Source organism: Acipenser ruthenus, chromosome 1 (genome assembly GCF_902713425.1).
Source record: "Acipenser ruthenus chromosome 1, fAciRut3.2 maternal haplotype, whole genome shotgun sequence".
Lineage (NCBI taxonomy): Eukaryota > Metazoa > Chordata > Actinopteri > Acipenseriformes > Acipenseridae > Acipenser > Acipenser ruthenus.
The window spans coordinates 69,156,934-69,183,857 of NC_081189.1; the positions used below are offsets into that span (position 1 = coordinate 69,156,934).

At 38.9% G+C, this 26,924-nt stretch overlaps 3 protein-coding genes across 9 annotated transcripts in view; 2 read left to right on the forward strand and 1 right to left on the reverse strand.

Annotated features, from left to right (window-relative positions):
• The first annotated feature begins 210 nt into the window (after window positions 1-210).
• LOC117421423 (methylmalonic aciduria type A protein, mitochondrial-like) lies at window positions 211-8,638 on the forward strand. 2 transcript variants are annotated; one of them, XM_059028538.1, is made up of 7 exons: window positions 211-309; window positions 1,511-1,944; window positions 2,395-2,517; window positions 3,404-3,574; window positions 4,445-4,530; window positions 4,965-5,114; window positions 5,767-8,638. In XM_059028538.1, exons 2-7 carry the CDS (start codon window positions 1,542-1,544, stop codon window positions 6,052-6,054), a joined length of 1,221 nt encoding a protein of 406 aa, XP_058884521.1. In that variant the 5' UTR covers window positions 211-309; window positions 1,511-1,541; the 3' UTR covers window positions 6,055-8,638. The 2 variants fall into 2 exon arrangements, with proteins under 2 accessions (XP_058884521.1, XP_034777597.2); XM_034921706.2 differs by lacking the exon at window positions 211-309 and adding an exon at window positions 316-546.
• A 3,358-nt stretch (window positions 8,639-11,996) lies between these two features.
• Window positions 11,997-21,437, forward strand: LOC131737721 (uncharacterized). The gene is made up of 7 exons (XM_059028545.1): window positions 11,997-12,777; window positions 12,965-13,041; window positions 14,170-14,246; window positions 15,074-15,146; window positions 17,992-18,050; window positions 18,758-18,827; window positions 19,258-21,437. Exons 1-7 carry the CDS (start codon window positions 12,188-12,190, stop codon window positions 19,455-19,457), a joined length of 1,146 nt encoding a protein of 381 aa, XP_058884528.1. The 5' UTR covers window positions 11,997-12,187; the 3' UTR covers window positions 19,458-21,437.
• A 2,668-nt stretch (window positions 21,438-24,105) lies between these two features.
• Window positions 24,106-26,924, reverse strand: part of LOC117420773 (zinc finger protein 827-like) — a 51,721-nt gene continuing 48,902 nt past the window's right edge. For 3 of the 6 annotated variants that reach the window (XM_059028549.1, XM_059028564.1, XM_059028557.1), the window contains exon 15: window positions 24,107-26,457. In XM_059028549.1, the coding sequence (XP_058884532.1) occupies window positions 25,602-26,457 (856 nt within the window). In that variant the 3' untranslated portion in view covers window positions 24,107-25,601. Of the gene's footprint in view, window positions 26,458-26,924 lie in introns of all 6 variants that reach the window. The other 3 variants (XM_059028582.1, XM_034034395.3, XM_059028593.1) reach the window with 3 other exon arrangements.

Here is a 26,924-nt window from a genome sequence, read left to right on the forward strand (position 1 = left end):
TTTTAATGAAGGAATAAGGAAAGACCTACAGCAGGGGAAGTTATCAAGAAGCAGCAGTTTGAACTCTCTATAATCTACAATAATATATTCAACATCGGTATATGAGACCTTTCTCTGCGCTCCTCACCAGTCGAGGCGGTAATGGCTGCGTTCCTGAATTCAACGCTGAGAAGCAACAACTCCAGAAAGAGTTGTCGTCGTTCCCAGTCGACGCAAGGGTTTCTGGTAGATGTAGTTTATAAATGCTAGCAGCGTACAGACAGAACCATGAATGCCTTGCCAATCATAATGTGGACGCAAAAGCTATAAGTAAGGAAGGAATTGCAAGTAATATTAAAACACAAGATAAGAATATACTTCTCAGTTTTCACAGTCTCGCGTGTAAATATATGGGCCGTTCCCAATGTGACCGGATATGGGAAGTACACATGACAGCTCACAAGAAAGCAAACTTCACTGAGGTCAATTGATACTAGTTCATTTCGCAATGATACCTGCATTGATGGCAGCTACTATATGTAAAAAACGGATTTAATGTAAATGAAGGTAAGGTTAACACACTTCTCAGCAAAGTAAAGAGCAAATATAGTAGCGGTAATGTATTTTACGTCGTTGTGGTGGTTTACAAAAACAGCAGTTGTAACTAAATTAAGAAATCAGTTTTTCGTAGAAATGGATTCGTAGTGGTTAACTAACTTCGATTTTATTATTTGTAAAACGAACAGGAATGAGTCGCTCTGTTTTGGGGAAATGTAAATACATTTAATGTATCGTATTGTGAGTTCTTACTTGCAAGGTGGGAGCGCAAATGTTATAAACGTGAACAAAACGGTTTTGGAAAAACATCATTATTGGAAGATGTTTGACGTGGATACACGGCCGCTGCAGTACAGACAGCATTCGTCTTTTGTTGTTCATTGTGTTGATGAGTTAGGCAGCCTGTGAGTGGCATAGAATTGTTGGCAACGAGGGGCTAGCAGACTTTCATGTAAAACAATATTGTCATACACATTAAGAACATAAGAAAGTTTACAAACAAGAGGAGATTATTCGGCCCATCTTGTTCATTTGGTTGTTAGTAGTTTATTGATCCCAGAATCTCACCAAGCAGCTTGCATGTGCATGCATTTCCTTGAATCCCTTCTGTGTTCATTTTGAGAATTAGTGTTTTATGCAGGACTTTGTCAAAAGCTTGCTGGAAATCTAAATAAACCATGTCATATGCTTTGCAGTTATCCATTGTCGATGTTACACCCTCAAAAAAGTCAAGCAGGTTAGATAGACAGGATCTCCCTTTCTTAAAACCATGCTGACAGTCTCCCAGGATACTGTTACCATATTGGTAATTTTCCATTTTGGATCTTATTAGAGTATAGTCAATACTATAAGTTAGAGACATGGTGATAGATGCTTTAATTTGAACAATTGATCATGAAAAATACTTTTGACAGAAAATCTTTCTTGGTGTTTTCCAATCATTACACTTAATTATGCCTTTTTTTAATTTCAGTTCTGTTTCATTAATGATTAAGTGCTGAAGAATGGGGACCACCAACCTTTTTTTGCCCCATTTTAGAAGAGCTGCTACAAGGAACCGCTTCATAAATGCTATTGTTCAGGTAGCTCCAAAATCCAGCTCAGGACTGTGTTCTCAACACACTGGTCGGAATGGAGTGGATGCAGGACAAAGGAGAAGCCATTGCATTCAGACAGCTTTGAGCTGGCAGCTGCATGACCTCACAGCAAAGGAGCAGAGGCTGCTGGCTGGCCTGTACGAGGGACTGGTGCAGGGACATAGGGCCAGCCTGGCCGAGTCCATCACACTGGTAGAATCCTGCCACAGCAGGAAGAAGGAACTTGCTCAAGTGCTGCTTCAGCAGGTCTTGGCTTACCAGAGACAACAAGAACGTTTACATGGAGGAAAACCTCTTGCTTTCAGAGTGGGTCAGTCCCAGATTATTATATACACAGTATGTATGAACTATGAAGTTAAATGGTAATTCGACGTAATTGCAAAAGGTCGGATTAAAGCATTTGTTTTTGACCTTAGTAAATAATATATACCATGCCTTATTGTCGCAGCCCTGCCCCTTTAAAACTAAAAGGTGCGGTAACTAAGGTTTTAAGATTTATATTTACCTACCCTATTAGCTTTAGTATCATTTTAGTATTGAGTCTACAGATATTGAGCCCCTCTCCCCCTTCAATTTACTAGAAAGTTTCTTAAAAAGGAAATATTTAATTCAGTCTCATTTACCAATTCCACAGATTTATTAAACAAGAGTGGCCCACCATGGTTTAAGTGAACATAGATAGTTTGTTAGCATTTGAGTAATTCCTCATCCTGCTTTTATAGTTTTGATCCAACATTAAAGGTTTTCTGTGGTTCTTTAGGGTTGTCTGGTCCTCCTGGTGCTGGGAAGTCAACCTTTATCGAGGTGGTTGGGAAGATGCTGACAGGAAGAGGACACAAAGTTGCAGTTTTGGCTGTAGACCCATCTTCCTGCACCACTGGAGGTTAGGCTTCATAGGGCTTGATACTGCAGTAATAAATTGGCAGGACCACACAGGAAAATCTTTGTAACAACCCATAGTTGTGATCCATGATAGCGTGGTCTGCTGCTAAAGTTAAATAGTGAAGGTCAGTTACAGGCAGCGTGCCTTTCATTTCCATTTCCATTTCTGAAAGAATAGTGTAAATATACATATTTTTAGCACTTAAAAGTAAATGCAGCAAACGCTTGCTTTAGTAACGCACTACCTGTCACATTTAGAAACCTGGCAGCTGGTTTTGTGTGCTTCTGTCAAATGAAAAGAAGAGCTGCACAATTTCTTTAATGTCTTCAACATAAGACACCAGCTGCATCAAAGATCAGAAATGTTTCTACTAAAGATCGCTCTGTCCAGTACAAGAAGGGGACAAGTCAAAATATTCTGCAATTTAGCATTTACTGTTGTTCAGGTAAATACAGTATTGAAATATTTAAGAACATTTGTTGTATAATAACAACAGAGAATATGATCAGTTTTGAATGTAACAACACTTTTTTTCTGCTTTTAATAAATATTGTTACACTGAATACAGCCTAGTGTATTATGTTCCGCAAATAGTAGTTTGGTAATCATGTTAAGAGTCATTCTTCCTCCTGAACTTGGTTAATAGTGCCTTTCCCCAGTCTGCTTCTTGACTTCATAACTTTTTTGGGGTATTACTACTGTTCTACCTCCGACATGACTGACACATTGTGAAACGCTGAATATTTATTTTTCTGCTTTTAGAAAAATTAGCAATACAGTGCTCCATCATTGTTTCACATTGCCGTAATTCAAGAATTCACTTATTTTCATGTTTTTTATGAGGGAGAATTGTCTCCAGTGTTTTTTTTCTTCTGTCATATTTCAGGGTCTCTCATGGGAGACAAAACCCGGATGACAGAGCTGTCCAGGGATATGAATGCTTACATTCGTCCTTCCCCTACCTCTGGTACTCTGGGAGGAGTAACAAGAACCACCAATGAAGCCATACTGCTTTGCGAGGGAGCAGGCTATGACATAGTTTTGGTGGAGACTGTAGGTAAGATTTGTTTCCATTGTTAGGTGTTATTAGTAATAGCGTTCAGTTTTAACTATGGACGGCAGCTATTCCTCCTTAGATTCCAAACATATCTTCCAGGCTGTGTTTGACACATGAGGCAACTTTTTCTTGCAAAATTTCAATCAATGATTTCATAGCAAATGTTGATACCTTCCAAGGAGCAATTAAATGAATAGTTGCAGCATTAATGGATAGCTTGAGAAGACCTTTTGTGTTTTAGCAGGTAGTTGCACGGGGTCTGTCCCTGAAAGTAAAGTAAGTGGCTCCCCTCTGCCTGTTGCAAAGTACAAGCTACTTTGGTCTGAACATGGTGAGCAATGCTTTGCTGTAAATAGCGACTTCTACAGAAACTGCAGTCTGACTGCAAAAAAAAAAAAAAAAATATATATATATATATATATATATATATATATATATATATATATATATATATATATTCTGCATGCCTCTCCCCTTTCAGTGCATGAAGAAGATTGAGGGCAGGGCTACAGAAATCAATGTCATAAATTGACAGAAGGTTCTGCTCTTGTGCTGTCAATGAGGAAAGGAGGGCAGGCCCTCTCTGTGTTGTTCACATACTCCCTGTCTGAATACGTTAGTGGACTGGAGAGTGGAATAATTCCAAATTGGGTTTGGTGTCACACATCCTTAAAGGCCTGTCCTCATTACTGTGTAAAATAAGAAAACAAGTCTGATTTGTATGGGTAACATCATGCGTTTTACTGGCTATTCACTATTGCTACAAATATTAAAATAATCTTGGAGTTTGAAGTGCCAAAATGCAACACTATATTAGTATTACAGTAATCAAGATCTGTGCATGTCTGTTTTTTTTTTTTTTTTTCCCAGGTGTTGGACAGTCTGAATTCGCTGTGGCTGACATGGTCGATATGTTTGTGTTGCTGATTCCGCCAGCAGGGGGTGACGAGCTGCAGGTCAGTGAGAAAAAAAAAGTGCCTCTGTTCTAATGCTGACGGGCAGGGAAGGGTCTGAACTGCTCTCGAATGCACTTGTCTTATGCTGCTGATGTCTCCTCTCCAGCAGCAAGTTACCTAGTATTCAGCATGCCCCACAAGGTTTGGGTGCTTTGAGTGCACCAACCTAGTTTGAGAATTCAAATACTTTTAGCAATGTGGTTATTATAAATATTTTAACTGCAAGGATTTATTTTTTCAAATATAACCGCTATAAAAAAATATCTACCAGTAAAAGAATATTAATAAAATATCAGTTGGATGCAACGTTGTTTTTAAAATCTTTTATTTAGTGTGTTATTAAGTTGTTCCCTTATAAACAGGATGATGCAAGATCTTATTTAATTCAATTCCAGGTATATTTACTGGTAATTGTATCATTGAAATCTCTGCAGGGAATCAAGCGAGGGATTATCGAAATGGCAGATTTGGTTGTTGTGACTAAAGCTGACAGCGATTTGTTGGTTCCTGCCCGCAGAATACAAGCTGAATACACCAGTGCTTTGAAACTTCTTAGAAATAAATCAAAGATGTGGAAGCCGCAGGTTTGTATTATCTGTATTCTGTCTCTAAGTGAAGTGTAGAGCTTTATTGTAACAGCAGATTTTACAGTAGCACCATGAAGAGAAAAAAACACTCCCTCAAATCTGCGTAGCTGCATGCCTCTCCTACAGAAATCAATATTGTAAATTGACAGAAGGTTGTGCTCTTGGGCTTTCAATGAGAAAAGGAGGGCAGGGCAGTCCCTTGCAAGTTCATAACCCCTCAGCTCCCCATAGCTGTTTTGCATTATGCAGATGGAGTACACTGTAAGAAGTTACCATTAAATGAATATACCCAACCTGAGTGTTGTATAACAATTTTCTACCCGAAACCCGTACGGGTCGTATCTCGGGTCATCGGGTCTGTCCCAGAAACCGTGAAGACTTCAAGTAGGTACTGCCATTAGCCGTAGCGATACAAACCTTTAATAACTACACAAAAATATAAAACTTTGTCTTGATGGAAGCACCCACAAGGCTTGCAATGGTGACTGCCTTTAGCTTGTCCTATACTCATTTTTAGGAAGGTATAATTGTGCATTTAGAAGATGGAACAGTGACAAATGTTAATTAATGCCTGATATTTATTACCTTGTGATGTAGACACTGTTAAGCAGGTGCTCTAAACGTTGTCTCTGTATATGTCTATTTCTAGGTGACCCGCGTATCCTCAAAGACTGGAGAAGGGGTTCCAGAGCTGTGGGCTAAAATTAAAGAGTTTCATGAGGCCATGCTTGGCAGTGGAGAGCTGGTAGCCAGGAGGAGCAGCCAGCAGAGGGTGTGGATGTGGAACCTGATCCAGGAGAACGCGCTGAGGCATTTCCGGGAGCACCCTGCGGTCCGCGAGCAGATCCCAGGCCTGGAGCAGAAGGTCACCAGTGGGGTGCTGTCTCCGGGACTGGCTGCAGATCTGCTGCTGAAGGCTTTCTCAGCAAGACAGTGAGCACTGGAGATAGTATTTTACTGATACCTTCACCACCACAATAATGAGGGGGGGGGCAAACAATGCTGATTAAAAAAGAGCAGCCAGCTTAAGGACTCTCTTTGTTTTGGATGGAACACATTGTATTTTAAGATACTGTGTTACTGGTCCCTTTTATGCTGAGTTTTCCCTATCTGTCCCTCAATCCATCCTTTCCACTGGGACAGGCTACCAGAACAGTTTTTTTTTTCTCATAGACACTAACTAGAACCGCAACTGGGTAATCAACTGGGAAATGTTTCACTACCTATTACTGCCCAACTGATCCACCCGCGTCTTTGATCTGTAATACCTAACTGAGCGGTTGTTATAATTGTATTTGTATCAGGTCTTGGAAGCATGATTCTTTTAGTAATGCTGAACTGAAATGTAAATTTGTAATTGAAAGTGGTGCACACATACAGTGAATTTCTACAGGCAGCATGTTTTGGTTTACAGGTGCCAATGGCACCTAACCCCAAAAGACAGTTGCCAAAACCATTTTTTTTGTCGCATTTGTGACCATTTTAGTCGCAGTCTGGAGCCCTGTCCGACCACCATTGTTCAAAAGTGGCAAAAAAAATATTCAGACATATAACCCAAAATAAAGATCCACTGTAAGACAAATGCACCAAAATTCACCAGATGTATTCCTATAGGAACCTGTTTTGAAGACTGAGGTGTGTTTAAATGTGAGTGTTTAAAAGTATGGATTTTGAAGACTGCATTATTTACGCACAACAATATGACAGGGAGGATGACAGACTCCAGGCAATTCAAAACTGCAAATGGAGAAAATACTCAATGAACCTAAAAAAAAAAAAAGAAAAGCAAAGCGGCTGTGTTTTAATTGTTTAATGTATTTCAGTACAGTGCATTCTGTCACATAGAGAATTGTTTAATAAGGTAGACCGAGCAAGAATTGAATTTGAAAGTTTTTCACAAAGCTTGCAGGCAGAGTTTTCCAACCTAGGGGTCTATTCAGTTGATCTAAACAGTGGTGGATCTAAACACCACCACCCTTTACTTAGTAAATGAGCACAAACCTTTGTGTCAATCAGAAACGAGTGGCGGATTAAATTGGTAAAATACTGTATGTGGTAGGAATTCCTGTTGCCATGTAAAATCTGGTGAATTTTTGAGGTTGTGGTTGTATTTGAGCAAATTTTTTTGATTGAATTGCAAGATGGAAAATGTCAAACCAGCCAAGAGTAAAATGGAAAAGAAGAAACAGCTTCTTCGCTCTTTGAGTAAACCGATATAATCAAATTGTGAAAATGTAAAATACCAAACAAGCAAAGAACGGAACACAAAAGAAGAGACAGCTTATTCGGTCTTCAGGCTGCTGGAGGATACAGTCGGAACAAATTTCAATTGTCCGATAGTTCATTCCTAATTTGGACGAAGTACCCAAAGAAAACAAACTTTCTCTTCGTACAGCAACAGCAGCTGCTTCTGGGGCTATGCGAGGCTTCATTTTTGTCAAGCAGAGAAGTGCTTCTGTGTGCGTAAGGGAGTTCATTGCAATTCTAAATGCCACAGCAGCAAGCCTTGCAAAAACAGTGATTTGTGTGTTAAAAAATAAAAACATTTAAGAAAGCTTTTTTTTGTTGTCAAAAAGCAGTCTCTGTCTTTATTCTACTTTATTGATTGGGTCTGCAAAGTCTGTTTTCTAAAAAGTGGTAGTTTGATTTATGAGAATATTATAAATGTTTAATAAGCATTCTTTTCTTTCTTTTTTCTTTCTTTTAGAAAACTGATTAGACAAACTTGGATTGACATTTGATTTTGCAGTTTAAATACTGTGTATACAGTCTTATAATATGAATAAAACAATACATTTTTGGTTGTGTTAATTTTTTCCTCTAAAATTGTATTTTCTAAATAACAAGATGAGAAATTACGAATGGTATTTCAAACTCGCTTGAAGTTTAATGTTTGGGGTCATTATCCTCCTAAATTGCTTAACATGACCCCCTTGCAAATGAGACCACGGTCTCAATGGGTTAACTTACTGCATACATAATAAATACATACATAATGAATCAATGACGTGTATCTTATAAATATAATTTACTGCTTAATGTTCATTCAATAAAAAATAAAAAAAATGGTATTAAAATGTTTGTTTCACTTGATGCCCATTTTTACACCCCGCAATTAATTGCTATTCGCAGACTGAGCAGCATCTTTAAAATGTATTTGGGAACTGTGCATTTGGTCAAAGCACATTTTGCAATTTGAGTATATCGCTTTACTCAAAGACCGAAGAAGCTGTCTCTTTGTGTTTCGCTGTTTGATTTTTTAAATATTTTCCATTTTGCAATTTGAGCAAAATGATTTGCTCTCGCACCGAAATAACCTTTCATTTCTTCATTGGCCGAATCCTGACTATGAGTGTAACATCATATAGATCTAGATATATTAGCACACTACACCTGGTACTTGATACTGAAGTGATTTGTGTCTTTCTTATGAGCAGGTCCTAGTTCAGCCTACAGCCTACATACTACAGCCTGAATTTTATGAACCTTAAAAAGCTGAAATAAAGAAATTTCTGTAATGATATTTGAACACAGCCATGTGTTTTTTGGAGTAGCAGAAGGGTCTATCTATACAGAAATTCTCACAACAACAATGTATTCCTGTGAAAGCCTGGGATAAAATAATCTGAGATCTCCCTGAAGCAAATGTCTGCCAAAACTGTTCCTGTTCCTAGGACATTCTAGTTAACATTACCCTTAACTGAATGCAGTTCATCACCTTCACCCTGCGCTTGCTACACTGGCATTTAACTAGCTGTCGGTTTGTGACATTTTCTCATCCAGGCCTGATGGGTAGATTTGGGACTTTTCCAACTCTCTGTAAAAGGACCCCCCCCCCCCAAAATAAATAGAATTATGAGTGACTTGTACTGCTGCACTGGCCCTAAATCAATACATCTCCTGTAAAACAAGACAACTCGGGGCGTGGAAGTTTTGTGTCTTCCCCCCCCCGCCCCCCCCCCCCCCCCCGATTATATAAAATAATAAGGACATTTGTGTTACTGAATACATTGTGATTTCCTGCTTTAAATAATTGAAAGACACTCTTGAAGGGGCTCGTAATTGCCCAGTGTAATGGATTTACGTGGATAATTACCAATGTGCTTGTTAGTTGTACATGTAGGATAATATCAGAAGGGACGAATGCTACATCAATCAATCAATCAATCAGTATTTATTTTATATAGCGTCTTTCGTAGTGGACCACCATCACAAAGTGCTTTACAAGACAGTGAGGAACAATGCATAATACATTAAATACAGTGAAATACAGGGCATAGTACATTAAATACAAACAGCAAAAAAAAAAAAAAAAAGAGGAAATACATTAAATACGAGGCTAGGAGGTGAATTGGAAACATTGGGGATGCGTGTGTAATACAGAATCATACGAATAAGATGGAGTGAAAAACCTGAAATAGCAATTTAGACAGCAGCTAATAACAGATATTAGGCTTAAAGAGCATTGAAAGTAAGAGAACAAGTGGGTCTTGAGAGTTGATTTAAAACGAGAGATTGTGGGGAGCTACACGCACTAAAGCTGAGAGAGAGTTCCAGAGATTCGGGGCTATGAAGCTAAAAAAGCTCTCTGCTTGGGTATAAGCAAGCCAGAGTCAGAGGACCTCAGCTTGCATGCAGGGACATAGCGGGTCAGCAGGTTGGAGGGATACTCTGGACCTGTGTGATGAAGGTCCTTGTAGGCAAGCAGGAGAATTTTGAAAGTAATCCTGAACTTTACAGGTAGCCAGTACAGCTGGGCAAGACGGGGTAATGTGATCATGTTTTTAACATCTGGTAAGGATCCTAGCAGCGGCATTTTGAACCAGCTGCAATCAGTTTATGGCGAGTGACGGAAGACCACCATAGAGAGAGTTGCAGTAGTCGAGGTGAGAGGAGATGCATGACAGAATATCTCTGCATCTGGGAGGGAACGGTAGGGATGGACCTTTGAGATGTTTTGAAGGTGGTAGAAGGAGGATTTGACTACAGAGGAGATTTGGGCATGAAAGGAGAGGTTACTATCCAGTACACCAAGGCTTCGTACAGCTGGGGAAGGCAGCAGCAGACAGTTTCCGAGGTTCAGGGCAGCAGTATTGAGATTCTTGAGTTGAGTTTTCAATCCTACTAGAAGTTTAGATTTGTTGGTGTTGAGCTGAAGAAAATTGGCAGACATCCAGGCCTTGTAACTCATGTTACATGCTACTGCCATAACGATTACAGATCGCTTCCAACAAACAATCCAAATACAGCACTGGTGGGGCTTGTAAAGAAGACTCATCAATAGTGCACAAGGGCTGTACAATAAATAGGGTTATTAATTTCTGCACAGCATCGTACTGATCTTGGCTACTAAATCTGGATGATGATGTTCCTGTTCCTGACACATCATTGAGATCTTTGGACCTATTCATAAAGTTTGTGTTTCAAGGTGTTTTTTTTTTTTTTTTCTTTCAATGAAACATGGGTTGATATTCATTAAACCGTTCAATGTTTTTTTCACAGTCTAAAACAGTTTTATGGTTATCAAGCTAGTCATTAAAACAGACAAAAACATGAACAGTAATGAAACACTAGCCTTAAAGAGTGAAATCATTGATTTCGAAGAAGATGGAACATATCAACTATATAACAATGTGGGAAGGTCCTTTCTTAACAAAAGTCCTCACAAGAACAATTTGTTCCTGTGAAAGATGGGGGGAAAAAATAACCAGACATCTCCTTGAAGCTAGTATCTAGCAAATAACTTCCTGTTCTTAGGACATTCTAGTTAGCAACATTCTAGGTAACTGACTGCAGCTTCGATAACCATTTTCATCCGCCATTACTTCAAATCATAAATAATCTTTTTTTTCTTTTTGTATTACTCAAGTCTATAGTTACTACTTTTGTTTTGTAGTTTATTGCCCTCTTTCAGCTAACATGCTTGCTAAGGGCCCTGTCGCCATGGCAGGTTTGCATTTAGGGGAATGTTGCCAGGGCACCGTTGTTCTTGCAGTTGCTCTCGTACTACAAGTGCCTTGGGAACTTTTGTGTCAGTGGAGCAGATGGGAACCCACTTTAACATCTCTACCAAAGGACTGCAGCTTTTTAATAGCAGTGCACACAGCACTGTGGTGGGTTGTTGGCAGAGGTAAGCCGGCCCAGGTGTCTCCTCAAGGCATCCACTAAAGCATAGCGCCGATACCGCTGCACAAAAGAGCCGGCTCTTTTGCAAGGAGCGTATATCGGGCTCATGTCTCTGTGTGTGATTACGTCACCTACCAGCCCTACTGCTGCCTTCCCCCGTGCACGCTACAATATATATATATATATATATATATATATATATATATATATATATATATATATATATATACACAGTGCTCCCCCTTTATAAGGCGGCCCTTTATACTGTGGAACAGGTTGTAAGGCGGTATGGTCATGGCTCCCTTTTGCCCCAAAATGCCATTACACTAACACTAGTATTCTCGTTATAAGGAGGAACACAAACAGCACGGTCTCTTAACTATGGCTCCTGACTACAGCGTTTTATATATATATATATATATATATCTGTTATATATATCTGTTGTTTATTCTGCAGCAGTTTTCCACACACTAACTCAAGTAATCTAAAACTTGAATATTTAGAAAGGATAGATCCAGAATAAGTCATAGAAACATACATATTTATGTCATAAAATAACTATGAACAAAATTAAAGTGGGTATGAAGACGTTGCCTCTGTGTGTGTGTGTGTGTGTGTGTGTGTGTGTGTGTGTGTGTGTGTGTGTGTTTCAGTTTATTCCTGTCGCGCATTTTCCTTCTTTTAGATTTCAGACTTTCCCAGGCAGATGCCATTAAGCAAATCAGGGTCAAATAACTATGTGAACACCTTAGCAACGATCGCTGCGTTGCCTCGAGTCTAATAGTCTGTTTAGAATTCTGTGATGCTGCATCTGTATATTTGTTTCAAGCCGAGACATTAAGAAATCGTGACTGTCCCGACCATGACGGACTGTTGGCATGTATGTAAACCGTCAGATTAACCGAGTTTCACCTGATTTGAAACTTCGCACAGCAAATGGCCTATGCAGTATTGTGTGAGTGAGCACTCTGTTTGTGCTGGGGATTCAGCACCACGATTGCTTCAGCAGCCATGTTCTGGGGATTTAGCACCACGATTGCTTCAGCAGCCATACAAAGTGCTCGGCTTTTGTTTGCATAGGCTGTTACTTAGCAAAAACAAATCAACAAAACTGTTCAGAGCATTACATGACCTAACAACTGAGCTCTCTGACCTGATAGCTTCAAACTGCTGTGAAAACTTTATTACAACATTTCAAGGCTTGCATTTTTTTTTTTTTTTAAGTTCATTAACTTTTTTTTTTATATCGAAAATGACGTGTTGTCAGTTGCTTTGTCAGTCTGACAATTCCACTTTTAGAAGACGTTGGGGGGACGCGAAAGGCTGTAGTCTCCCACTGAGACTAATTGAACAGCGGGACTTTGAAGACATCAAAAGAAAAGCGAGAGTAGGGTGGGAAAGGGATGATGTGCAAAGGGCAAAAAGCGCCACCACCTACAGGGGGCAGCACTGCGCCAAAACACTGGATGAACCGACAAAGCTCAGGCGCAGACCATGCTCCCCCACCAGGCTAAACAATCCTCATCCACCAGAGTAAGTGCAGGTCTTGGGATAGGTCGTCTCTCTGGAAACTGTGTTATACACTATATATTATTTAAACAGTATTTTTTTTTTTTTGCTCACCTGTAAATTATGTAATCCGGTCTGTAAAAAACAAAAAGGTAATTATGTCTAAACAACAACCCATATAATCTACATTGCATTTTTTTTTTAAATCCAGGGTGTTTTTAGTAACCCGGCTTCATAGCATCCCAGGGTATGTGGCTAATGGACGACTGGACACAAGAGATCCAAGAGGTAAGTGCATGTTCCTTTATAATAAATGCTTCCGTTTGGGGCTGTATACCCAGACCAGCTCCCCCGCTGTGAAGGGCCTCCCTCTTGCCCTGGTGTTGTAGTTTCTTTTCTGCCAGCAGCCCGCAGCCTGTAACTGGTTCCTGGTGAAGCTGTGGGCCAACAGGTGGTCCTGTAGCAGCCTGGCATACTCTGGTCCGGGTGATTCAGCGGAGAGGTCCAGCGGCCGGACGAACATCATCTCGGCAAGGCTGCAAAGTTCCCGGGCCAACATCAAGTTCCGTGGTGCAGGAGGTGGAGTCCTGTACTGCGGAGCGGCAGGCCAGGAGGACGAGGGGCAGCTGGGCTACCAGGACGTATCAGTTCCCCTTGTCTGAGCGGGGGAACGGGCCCAAGATGCTGGGCAGCAGTGTGGAGTAGTGGTTAGGGCTCTGGGCTCTTGACCGGAGGGTTGTGGGTTCAATCCCCAGTGGGGGACACTGCTGTTGTACCCTTGAGCAAGGTACTTTACCTAGATTGCTCCAGTAAAAACCCAACTGTATAAATGGGTAATTGTATGTAAAAATAATGTGATATCTGTATAATGTGAAATAATGTATAATGTGATATGTTGTAACAATTGTAAGTCGCCCTGGATAAGGGCGTCTGCTAAGAAATAAATAAAAAATGCCAACCCCAGCCCTCTCACTGGGCCCACCAATGGGAAGCTGCTGAAGGAGGAGCATGCGATCGATCTGTGGGTTCTTTGTGGGCGGTGCAGCTGTCAAAGCCGTGGAAGTAGTCCACCACATCTCGCCTGCACCGTCCCCTGTAGAACTACTTTAATTGGTCATTTACATGCATATTAGTGGTTGAACTTTCTAAAACACTGGGGGGAAATAATCAGTAAGGGAACAATTAGTAAAGATTAATTTTATAAAATATGAATTGAATATAAAAATGTTATTCTCTGCTCCAAACACTGGGGTTTAATGATCTACCTAAAAGGGGTTGATCTAACTGTGTAATAGTGGCCTGTTTTAGAAAAGGTTCTGACAGTCCTGTCTATTCATTACAGTAATTGTTTTTGTTGTCTGTCCTGACACCCAGATACTTCATTTTAGACTCACGAAAATCTTAAAACCTCCACAGACAAAGACAATAAGTACCCAAGGCCAGGCACAGGTTCCTGGACACTCAGAAAAACCCAGACTAACAGAGACAAAGAGGTTTGTGTTTTTTTTTTTATTAAATTGATTAAATCATGGACGGCTGCATACTCCTAGCTTCTTAAGTGCCTGGGAAGATTTGATCAGGTTCTTAGTATTATTGCTGTTATAATTTGAATGTGCTCTGAGACATCTACATTGTAACCCATGGAGAACAAACAACAGAGATTGATAGATAAGGCAAGTTAGTCTTGGAAACCTAGGGTTGGCATTGACATCATGCTTTATTATGTCTTATCAGATTATGTAGTACAGTTTTGTTGCTATATTATGTCCTTCAGCAGTGTAATCAAATCCAAATGCACTGCTCCTTGAAATATTGTTTGCATTATCCTCCTGGTCAGCCCACAGCTGATGAATATTAAGGACAAGTAAAGCAGAATTTGATGTAGGATTATTAGGATATCAAACTGATCAGTCGCTTGCTAGTTAAAGGTTGTTCTACCATGCTTTTGCCAATGTTATAGGATGTATTTACCATAGTTTACCCTGGTGTGCTTTGTTTGTTCATATTCTTTACCACACCGTGCTATTCTTTACAATGCTTACCTATGCACCCTGCAATGCTTTCACTATGGTAAACCTTTCCAAAATAGTTATCTTATTCCTTTCAGAAAATTAAACTTTTACACAAACTTGAAAATGGAGCCCTTGGTGTCCACTCAGAGCCTAGGCTGATTCAAGTCAAATATTTAATACCCAAACCTCAATAGATTCTTTTAATCCATTTTTATGCTGCAGATAGCATTGCTTGTGTTTATTGTCATGTTAATAAATAAATAATGCTGAACTGTAGAAAGCTGGTGACACATCACTTCCTTTTTCAGGTATTTCAGTCGTTTGGTGATTCTTATTTAGCTCAAGCAGTTGACGCTGGGAAGAAACTTGTCTCTGAAGCTGGTGGGTAGCTATTATTAAAAATACTACATAAACCACAGAGGTTTGAATGTCGATGGTGTGCATTGCCATTTGCTATTTAGGACTCCAATGTGCAGTTTGGACAGGCATGTTATAGAAAACATGTACAGTATTTCCTTTTTAAGAACATGAAATCTGGCACTTTACTAGGTTAAAGACTTACTTTCAATTAGTTTTGCAATTACTTGTCACCACATCTTCAATGCCTTTTCTTCCAGCATTAACCAACTAGAGGATTTCTCGAGTGAGTGACATTATTTAAGCACGTGAACCCACATAAAAGGGTTTGACTGTCTAGTCAGGCCTGCCTTGTTCTGTTAAAATGTAACAGAACCAGAAGGGACTTAGAAGACGGTAAAACCCTCTTATGAGGGTCCAATTGCTATTAGAAAATGCCTGCGTTAAAAAAAAAAAAAAAAAACATTTAAAGTGTTTCTGTTTGGTTTTTTTTTGTGATTTTATGCAGCACTAGTTTTTGTTGCTAATGAATACAAACGTTTTCCTCAACATTCCATGAGTAATGCGGTTTGCTCAGAATTCCATATGTGGTCTGGTAGCCTTCAGGCTTCAGTATCCGTATCCGAGCAGTGGACGTGTCGCGTTCTGGGTACTTCCAATCAATAGACTAAATAAAATAACTCAATACTAAAAAAAGACATCTACTTACATGGAGCTGTTGTTCAGTTCAGGCACCTCGTACACAAAAGCGAACACAGTTATCTAAAGCCTTGTAATATGACTGGAGATCTAATTTTAAAAAGTGTCAATATAACTTTTTAAATTATTATGCTAAGACGTGTATTTTAAGTGCAATAGGCTTTAAGGTATGGGGCTATACTAAGATCACAACGACAACCCTGAGCAGTATTTTTGTTTCTTTGTTTTTGCTGTTCGTTTACAGCCCTGTGTTAGCTAGTTAATAAATGTTTATTTTTACTGTTTATGTATTTTACTTATTATACTGAAAAATAATGGCATTTTCCAAATGCAATGTGCTCTAAGTGTATTAAACCGAATGTTACTTAAACAAAAGTCAAATCCAGGGGGGAAAAAAAAAACAACTAAGATCTGCCAAAAATATTACTATTTGTGTATTTATTTTTAATGTTAAATAACGGTAATTACCTTTTATCTATTCGTGGCGTGCTGTTTTTATTCTGAAGAGGAGACTCCCTAAGCCTATTTCTTTCAAATGGACGTATTAGCGTAGTTCCCAGCAATTCTCCAAGTAACATAGTTTGACTGATCAGGTGAAACGACAGAGGACGTGAAACAGTAACAGACTTCACGAAGTGTAGTACTAGAGATCATATTATAACATTCTATAACATGTGCTTCTTTCAAAACTGCACATTTGAGACCTATAGCGAAAGGAAGAGCACAACAGATAAGATATGTGGAATGCTGGCTACAACAACTCTAGAGGATTGGGATTAAACATGTACTGTATATAGTCTATATGGGAAACTTCCATTGGTTATTGTTAGCTTTGTCATCCTGATGTGGAAGTTTTCTCACAATGACAGTGGGGAGTTCTCCAGTTTCATTACCTTAGGAAGGGATGATGGGTGAATGTAATATCCCACATTCATTAGGCAGTGTTCACACTAGAACAGTGGTTTGTGCAATTAGAATGTAACATTTTTAGAAACATTTATTAACTGCCTGTTACATATAGCCTGTCCACTGTGCACTGTTAAACCTTAAACAGATGTTGGCTGGATTTTGGTGTTACTGCATCTTGTAAAGTGCTTTGTGATGGTGGTCCACTATGAAAGGTGCTATATAAAATAAAGATTGATTGATTGATTGATTGATTGATTGATTGAGTGGTGGCTGTGTGAATTTCCCGCTATTCCAGTCCATGCCAGCAGGTGGCAGATAGTTAAATGAATTGACTCCTAATTGACCTGGCTGGCCAGCTAGAACATGAGAATGCCCTCTCAATATACATATAGCAGTCTAGAACAGGACTCTGCACAACAGTTCTCATCAGCTCAGCTTCTTACAGACAGTTTCAGTAAGCAGTTTTACTTGTTGAGCCAAGATCACGATGGGATTACACATTTTGGCAACCAATTGGAGTTTCTCCTGCGAATCTGCTGACTGTTCCCTTATGACCCACACTAACTATAATTCACCAAGACTGGCTGAACTTACAACAAAATTCAGCACACTATTGATCAGTGATGACCAACCTTTCAGAAAGCTCCGACTGTGTAGTCAGCAGCACTAGGAAGGGCTCCTGCAAGGAAGAAACATATTTTTTTTACTGTAGATGGTTGCTCTTGATTGGATGGCACATTGGAGTTTTCCTTTTTCAGTCACATATACAGTATGTAGCTCCCCCATTTACAGCAACTGTGATTCAAAGTTACCTTAGGTGAGAGGTTAATAATGGGGAGGTCAGTGGGTTAGCACTGGGTGGGTTAGGTCAGTAGTGAACAGAAGTCATTTCTATCTGGATGAAGGGATGTTAAATGAGCTGTTCCTAGGTGTCCACACCACACACATCATCACTGTGGTAATGAATCTACACTAGCAAGCAGTCTTAAATGTAGCAAGGGGACTACCCCACCCTCTAACTCTGCAACACAGGCTTGAGCCATGCTCTCATTGCCAATACCTGTGTTGTCCAGGCTCAGAGGATGATGAAGTTAGATCTCCAGTTTTGGCTTCTATAAGCAACCACATTCACTACACACGTTTCATTTTTAAAAGAAGAAATATATAATCTAGGGGAAAAAAAAAAAAAAAAGACTGCTGTAAAAATGACGTTTAAAATTTCTGCCCAAAAAAAAAAAAAAATTCAAATCATGTTTGACAGGTTCAATGAATAAAAAGACTGATGATAAAGACCCACCATCGAAGAGCAACATCACCCAGGTAGGTAGTTCCGTTCTCCTTTGTTTTAATAGTACAAACAGTGACGGTTAATAAACCTGATTCTTTACTGGCCTCATTTCACTCTATTTTGTATTGAATGTAGTACAGTAATGCCTAATGCTTCTGAGGTGGACAGTTAATAACTCTTTGGGTTTGGGGTTAACAGGGCTTCTCATGTATGTTCATAAACCAGTTCCTGTCCCTCTGAGCCTGTGGCAGAGCGAACAGGCAGAGATGACGCACCGATGAACCAATCAAAATTCTGAACTTTTGTGAGAGGAGTCAAAACTGATTTATGATCAGGAATATGTTAATAAAAATATCAAAACAGTCGTAATTACTGTAAATTGAAAAAAGATGTTGCAGATATAATTACAACTAAACAGGAGGCTAGGGAAAGTAATGTGTTGTGTTTTAAACCCTACAGCCTGTTCAGTAATACTTTAAATATCATGCCAGTGAAATGCTTGGCTCTGGTGTGGGTAGATTGGGCTCTTTAAATATTGAACAAGCAGTACCTTGCCCTCAGTATTCTCTACAAACAATATGCCCTGTGATGATTCATTCCTTATTTAGGAAGAACATTTCACTGACCTGAGCATTATTGTTGTGTGTTTTTTTTGTTTTTGTTTTCTACCCTGCTCAGAAATCAAGGGCCACAACAGAAATCAGACTTTTCAATACAATGCCTCGTTTTCTGTTGACAGGCCCTGTCCAAACATAACCCCGACTGTGTTGTGTCAAGGAACCGATGGCTGAGGAAAGCTGGGAAAGAAGGTACAGTTTGAAATCTGAGAGATTGAAAAGTACATTTCAGTTATTTGTGAGATTCAAAAATGTTTCCTCAATGGCTCAATACACATTTTTAGTTGATGCCCCACTCCTCTGTTGAAATCCAACTGTAGCTGGGATGGGTCTAGATTATTTTACTGCATGGATATTCTGGGGTAAAACATTTATCTGCAGGCAAATAATTCTTACCTGTCATGCACTCCCATTCGCTCTGTAGGTCTCACACGTGTAGTTTCGAAAGAAGAACATAATATAGCAAACTTTTTGTTTAGTTGTTTTTCATTTTAAATAATATTATCTGGTTCCACACTTTGGGGCACATCTGGGAATCCCTGTTTCTGTGTTTTTGGAATGGGGTTTAATATTCTGAGAACCATATTACTGCATTGTCACTGTGACTCCTGTTTTCTTCCAGAAACCATGGCAGTAGAAAAGCTGATAAAAACCCTTTCCATGAACCGTAGGGCGGTTCCGACGTGTTGCCCTCACTTTCATGTCACCAGCTTTGACTCGCTTGGGGTGAAGCCTCTGAAGCCAAAGGTTTACGATTACCAGATTAACCCGGAGTGGGTGACACAGCCCTGGCACACCCAGTACCGCCAGGACAGGGACTAAACCCTGCCTCCCAGAGCTTACCAACAATAGCATCACTAACAGTTTAATCAACAGAGAGAAATTAGGGGTTTAAAGCTGTCTGAAGAGGAGTGATTTGTCTTGTAAAATCAATCAAACAAATACTTTTTTGATTTTATTGAAGTTTTAGGAAAAAAGTTACAAATATGACCTTGTATTGTAATGTCACTGTGTACATTGCTTTTATTAGTATCTCAAGCTTTACTGCTTGCTAACTGTGAATTTCATCCTGTGTTCTTGCTTTCTTGGAAATATCCCCTTTTAGCCTTGATCCTTCCCAGGCTGGTAAATGTTATAACATACTCCAGACAGACTGTGGCATGCTTGCTGGTGATGCTAGCAGGAGGACTGATCCACATTGTTAGGAAGCCTTGATTTTACATTCCTGTTCACTTCCATCAACTTAAAGAACGTCTGGTAATGGGCATTGCTGTGACCACACACTCGCCTGCTCCTTCCTTCCTTTTTAACGAGGTGCTGCAGATTTTGGACACATGATTTTGAAATGATTTTTGCTTTAAGATTAATTCAACTGATAAACCGTTGATCAGGTGGCGTAACAGGTCCCTCAAAATGCTACGTCAGTTTTCTCAGTGGACGGTATCTAGCCCTGAATATGGGTTTAGTTCAGAAACCACTGGGAAGAGAGCCTGAGATGATGCCCACACACTAGGTGTGCACAAATATTTAGATTTTCCAAGTAATTCCCTTTAACAAGTCTACAGGTATTAAATGAAACTGACACAAACCTGTGTAAAATGTTTATTTTAGCTGCTTTTCCCTCATTTATACAGTAACAATCAATGGCAATGAACTTCAGCATTGAGTGATTAAAATGTTTAACTGGAAGTACATTTTCTTTTCACTCAGGGTGGCGACGTTTTTTGCTGCCCTACCGTGGGTGGACTGAGAAAAAACATGTGGCAATACTATAAATGCCACTGATTCGTCACGTACATGTGACCTTTCCTTAATCCTACCTTAAGCGCTAAATCACTCTTACTGAATAAATCACAGGTGTTACTGGGAGATGTGTTTGTTTGTCGAGTTTAAATTGCAGTCCCACAATTCACTGCAGAGATGTTGCACGCAATAAATGTGGAGATAAAATGTGGTTTTAGTTTGATTGATTATGACAGGTTCGATATTAAATCCCACGCCAATTGTTATTGATTGGTGGTACTCAATAGTTGTGTAGACAAGAGCAAACAAAGGAAAGGTTTGTTTTCTATCTTTTAAATAAGGCATTCTTAAGCAGGCTTAAAGGGAATAACTCAGCCAATCAGAGTATCTGCACAGCCCTACTAATACCTTACAGTGCTGAATGTCTCTGTGATGGGGTATGAAGGACTTGGCTACGACGCAGTATGGAATGCTCACCTGCTAGAATCTTACATTCAAAAGATTCAAACCCTCACAATATTTGTTGTTTAATCTATTAATTAATGTTATATATAAAAAATAAACAAAGCATTTTTGTGCTAATATATATATATATTTCTAAGTCAAAACTATGTTTTAAACTCCAGTCAAGTAGATGAATGTTTTGAAAATGTCTTTCCATGGACTTTCTTATACAGCAGGTTTCACAATACTTAACGGTCGCACCCTACGCTTATTATACCGTCATTCAAGGTTTTTTTTTTTTTTTTTTTTAAAGCATGAAGAATACTTCAGATTTCTTAGCAAATTTTAGACGGTTATTTTGTATTTTTTAATTTTTTATAAGAGGTTTGCAGTGAGGTGTATGTGCATACAAGTATTCTGTGTTCAGATACAGTTCTTTCATGCTACTCTCCCACTGCCACAAGTGCTTTTCTCAAATGTGAAGCCAACTCCTTTGTCTTGACCATCATCTGCTGTGTTGCCAAAACGTTCTTAAACAGATGTGAGAAATAATGACCTTTTTCTGGCTATTGACTTTATAATGCAGATTAATTACTGTGTAGTGGTTTTCAATCAATCAATATTATTTATATATATATATATATATATATATATATATATATATATATATATATATATATATATATATATTAATTGGTTCTAGTAAGTTTTCAGACTTTTAATGTAAAAGTGCCAATACTTTTGTCAAACAAATATTTAAAATTGCTGACGTTATTTATTTTTGTAAATATTGTTTCTTAAACTACCAGGAATTGTGTATTTTGGTCTTCTCATATTAATTAGTGGCTAATGTTCACTAAATGTATTTAACATCTTTTCCTGAATTGTAGGGTGCCAATACTTTTGCCTGCGACTGTACATGGTTGTCTGGTCCAAAAGCTGTTATGCAGGCCTCTTAATGATGTTGCTACTTGTGTTGTTCAATCTGTCCTAATGTGGTTATTATAGACAATAAAGGGACAACAATGTTGTATCTGGAGTAAGCTTTACTTCCAAATCCTGGTACATTGAAAACTGGCAATATGAACATAAAACAATGCAAAAAACAAAGAAATACATTCTAAAATACCAGTTATTGTCACAAACAACCCTGTACAGCCTTAAAGATTAAATAAAAAGCTTTATACAGTACATAACATCTTTAACTCTGTGCCAAGGAAAAAAAAGTTAGAAAAAACATTTATGGTGCTTTATTGAATAATAAAATACAGCAAACTTAAAGCTAAACATGGATCAAAAAGACAGTGCTGAGAAATAACTGCATTACTAATGCAGATCGACAAGTCATTCTTAAGAAAATGATGTAAGTGCTAACTAGAGTTTGCAAAATCATGCAACTTCTGACGTGCTAAATGTAGTCACAAAAAAAAACTAAACCACTAGCTGCTTACACTTAGGCAAACAACAGCTGGATTAAGTGCTTAGAAAGGGTTAGACCAATTTATTAAATGTTTTTCTCTCCACTGAGCGCATTGTGGAAGTGCAGCCTTTACAGATTATTCCATACAATCGAAGGCAGACACAAAGTGTCAGTCGATGGAGAAGTTTCTCAGAATGGACACTGAAAAATCAGTTTGACTTATTCTCAATGACATTTCTGTTTTACTACCAGCAAGTGGCGCTACAGTACAAATGATAATACAAAACCATTGGAGTTTAAAACTCCTCGAAAGCATGAATGTAGCAACAGGGCTGCATGCTATTCATATACAAAGCAAAAACTGAAGCGGGTGAAGCTGTATGTGAATTGATCCACAGATTCAGATTACTAAATGTACTCGCTTATGTTCAGGCAGCCCTTTTATTTATTTATTTATTTATTTATTTATTTATTTTGTCTTTAAAACCTGCCTTTTTAAAGTATCTCATTTGTGTAAAAAAAAAAAAGGCTAAACAGCAAAATGCTAGCAAATTGAAAATCCTTTATAAAGAGTATGCAATTTGTTTCCCCCTAACACAATTTAGGAAACTTGAGTGTTGTACTTAAAACATAAGCATGTACTTAGAATAACAATCAAATATATATATATTTTTTTTTTCTAGTCTTATTTAATTTTATTAGAGTTTCACTGTCTTTATTTTGTATCAACACCTCTTTATAGGAGTTTTTTTTTTCTAGTTTTAATGACAAATACAAAATAGTGCAAGACTAAAGCACTGTGCAAAACTGCCATTTTTTAATTTTTTATTTAGCCTGAGCACTTTGCTCTCAGGATTCCTCTAATATCCATTTATATTATATCCAAACAATACTTTATGTACATGATACTTTTCCCAATCCCTTAGAGGGTTAACTATAGAGGAGCCACTGCAGTACTCAAAATGTACCTGGAATATGATAAAAACACACACGTGTTCAAATGTGCTACTCTCATTCCCTTATAGGTAAGACAGCCAAGGTAGGGAACAGTGAATGAGATATATTGTATATATTAGATACGTTACTCTGACCTTCATAGCATTAAGGCAGTTCAATTTTAATTGCACCAAACACATCAAGCTTTACCTTTATAGGCTTCAGTAATAGCTCCCAAATGCAGACTGAGTGTATTTATGACTATTTTTTCATCTCATGATGTTTCACTGCTGGGATAGTGGCCGAGATGATGTGTAATAGTTATGATACATTTTTAAACGGCATGCAACTGCTCAGAAGTGTTTCTCTTTGCTAATTATTTTCTAATCTTTAATAACGTTTAGTGTTTTGTTGAACAAAAATCTTTATATTTGTTTTTACTTCATGGCTGATTTCATTACATGTGTTTTTTTGTTTTTTTTAATGAAGGGTCAGTGTGTAGTTTTAAAAGGTAGTGTTCTTACACAGCTCCTTACAATGCCTACATAATGGGACAAAGGCACCTGCAGTCTTTATAACCAGTTGAAAGATCTTGTATGTGTGTGAGTATGCATGTCTTATTGAATATCCCACTTCCCATTTTAAGTTTTCAATTTAAGTAATAACAGTTACAGGCATGAGTGAGTATTTGTATTTGTGGAGGGGAAAGGATTTGGGGTCAACCCTTCTAAAACACAGGATTTAGAGTTTCCAGGTGCCCCTGCAGTATAATCCAAAACGGGCCTGAACTAAGAAATGTCCAAACATGAACCATTTTGAGCATCCATAAACATAGCACCATGTGAAGAGCAGTATGGATACTGAACACTGACAGGAACGGATGGAAATTATATATTATATATATATATATATATATATATATATATATATATATATATATATATATATATATATATATAGACACACATACACAGTTGGCACTCACACATCTGACCCTAAAAAATGTTGACTTCAGTGACGGTTAAATGCGTGTGACGCATATCTGATTATTCCATTTTAACCCGTTCGAACCCCTTGTATCTTTTTTGTGTTCCCTGCAAAACGGACAATATCAAAAATACATATCGGAAAGGACTGTGTTTTAAAATAAGTAGGCTTCCATTTAGACGTACTGTATTGGTTTCATTGGTACAGTACTGTATTTTTAACAGAAGCAGTATTTTAATTCAGAACGATATGATTCTGAAAATATCACTTGCCAAAACTAAATAGACGACACGTTAACTAATACAGTACATACTTTTAAATCCGGTACGTATTGTAACAGCAAAATGAAATCTAAATGTTATTCATGCACAGAACTGTGTAAAACGTAAAAGGCAATGCAATTTAGCCAAACCAAAAGATTAAAAAAAAAAAAAGTTTCCAGAATTAAAACAGTATCCAAAGTCAGTATTCAAAATTTCAGAATATAGTGCTCGATAAGGCCTTTATGTCACAGTTCACTTGACAATGAAAATGCATAAAAGCAACAAAAGATTACAGAGAAAAAGAAAAAAAAAACATCACAGTATCTAAAACGGTTTAATGATTAACTGTTACATTTCCCTAGCTTGTCTCGTTCGCTTTGTTTTGGCTGCATTTTCGTCAGGTGAAACTGGAGGAAGCGCTGTGTAACTGCACAATATAAGACAGACTGATTTGGTATTAGAGAGAATAAAAAAAATAAAAAACATGCAGGTTGTGATGGATATTCAGTTAAACGGAGTCAGAAATCACGTGTGACGGGTAAGTATATTAATTTGTTACATATATATAATGGGGATTGATTTTATTCTTAATACAAGGGTGGTAAAATGCGACTGACGTGTATCTGGGTAACGGATAACCGAGTGCTGACTGTGTGTGTGTGTGTGTGTGTGTGTGTGTGTGTATGTGTGTGTGTATATATATATATATATATATATATATATATACACACACTGTATACATATTTTTATATAGCTTAATATAAAAGTTTAGTCTTAGAACTGTTAGGAACTACTTTGGGATTTTGAGTCATATTCGTCATATTGGCAGATAAAAAAAATCCAGACATCCAAGAAGTAACTGTTTGGAACACGGTGAAGAGAGTATCGGAAACCGTTCAGACAACATGTCTAAACTCCTACCCCCTCCTCATTCTCTTCCCCTCCCAGTGATTTTTGGGTAGTGCAGTGGATTCCTATTTAAGAGAAGTTAACTAAAACGATTATAACAAAGAAGAAAAAGCAGCCATGATATAAATGCAATAAGCGCACATACAGCCTTATTCTTTCTAGCTCGACTACCATTATATCCAGCAAGTCGTGTTAACTTGGTTGAAAAGCCCCTATTGCAATGGTACTGTCAAGTGAGTGGGGGTGGGTATCAGGGAGGCAAACTTAGACCGTCTTTGCCCTCTCAGTGAGCCCCAGGTAGGCGAGGAAGGAGTGTTTGGGTGAGTCTGGAGAGGGGAAGGGGCAGGAGGACTCGGGCCGCAGTCTGGAGTAGGAATGGTGGAATGTGTTGCTCCCCCTGGTGCTGTCACCGAACTGGCTAAGTGGGAAGAGGGTGGTGAGGGGAATAAGGTGGGCCAGGTCACAATTCCTGTACTTCTCGTAATGGGAGGAAAAGGAGGTCCCGTTTGTTGAAAGGTAACGCAGAACCGGCTCTACCGCCTGCTGCTGTTTGCCCGTCACGGACAGAGCCACGGACTGCAGCGCATGAGAGGCGGACATGGTCAAGAGAGGGCTGCTGCTCCCACTGCCGTTGCTGCTGCTGGTCAAGGCTTCTTTGCCCTTCTGCGGATGGTGGTGGTGGTGGTGGTGGTGGTCGTCGTCCAGGCACTCCCCATTCTGGTGCTTCTTGACGTGGCGGCTGAACACAAAGGGGTGCGTGGTGGTGAAGGCGCACTCTGCGCAGCTGAAGGTCTGGCGGGGGGCGTGCTTCAGCTTCTTGTGCAGGTTGAGGTTGTCCTTGCGCTTGCAGCTGTAGCTGCACTGGTCGCAGTGGAAGGGCCGCTCCCCGGTGTGCACGCGCACGTGCTCGATCAGTTTGTTGGCCGTCTTGGACAGGTAGCCGCACTGCTCGCACTTGTAGTGGTTGCCCAGCCGGTGCTCACGGATGTGCATCTCCAGCTCCAGCTGGTTGGACTTGACCGTCTGGCAAATGCGGCACTTGTACTCCATCTTGTAGTGTGACTTCAGGTGGCACTCCATGGCCGAGGGCCGGTTTGTGGAGTAGATGCAGAAGGGGCACCTGAACCAAACCAAGAAAAGCAAGTCAGTAACATGAGAAGCTGGCCCATTTCATCATTTACTTATTTATGGAATATTTCCATTATCTAGGACAGCCACAATGATGAAACCACTTTTTGTTTTATCCATATCCATTATTTGAAGATAAGGTTAAACTTATAAGAAACTAAGAACGTCAAACAGACGATGTTTCAGTTAAGCCTTTATTTGTTTGAGAAAAAATACAACTCAATCCAAAGATGTCATATTGGGGTTGTCTGACTTCGTAACAAGTGGAAAGTTTATGCTTAAAGGACACTGGCAATATAGTACATATAAACACAGTTTAAAGTATGATTGATCCTACTAAGTATGAAGTACCTATTTAGTTTCTTTTAAGTTTTAACTCACAAGGTTTATTCAAGGTTTTTCACTGACAAATGTCACAACCACAACCTTGCCTAGTTTAAAATGATGGGGAAGAAACAG

Excerpts from the sequence above, each read along its gene's own strand:
- LOC117421423 (XM_059028538.1), top strand. The coding sequence starts at position 1,542 with ATGGGGACCACCAACCTTTTTTTGCCCCATTTTAGAAGAGCTGCTACA. Across the intron at positions 1,945-2,394 it reads ACCTCTTGCTTTCAGAGTGG|GGTTGTCTGGTCCTCCTGGT; the intron begins GTCAGTCCCAGA and ends GTGGTTCTTTAG. Across the intron at positions 5,115-5,766 it reads CAAAGATGTGGAAGCCGCAG|GTGACCCGCGTATCCTCAAA; the intron begins GTTTGTATTATC and ends GTCTATTTCTAG.
- LOC131737721 (XM_059028545.1), top strand. The coding sequence starts at position 12,188 with ATGCAGTATTGTGTGAGTGAGCACTCTGTTTGTGCTGGGGATTCAGCA. Across the intron at positions 18,051-18,757 it reads CGAAGAGCAACATCACCCAG|GCCCTGTCCAAACATAACCC; the intron begins GTAGGTAGTTCC and ends TTCTGTTGACAG. Across the intron at positions 18,828-19,257 it reads GAGGAAAGCTGGGAAAGAAG|AAACCATGGCAGTAGAAAAG; the intron begins GTACAGTTTGAA and ends GTTTTCTTCCAG.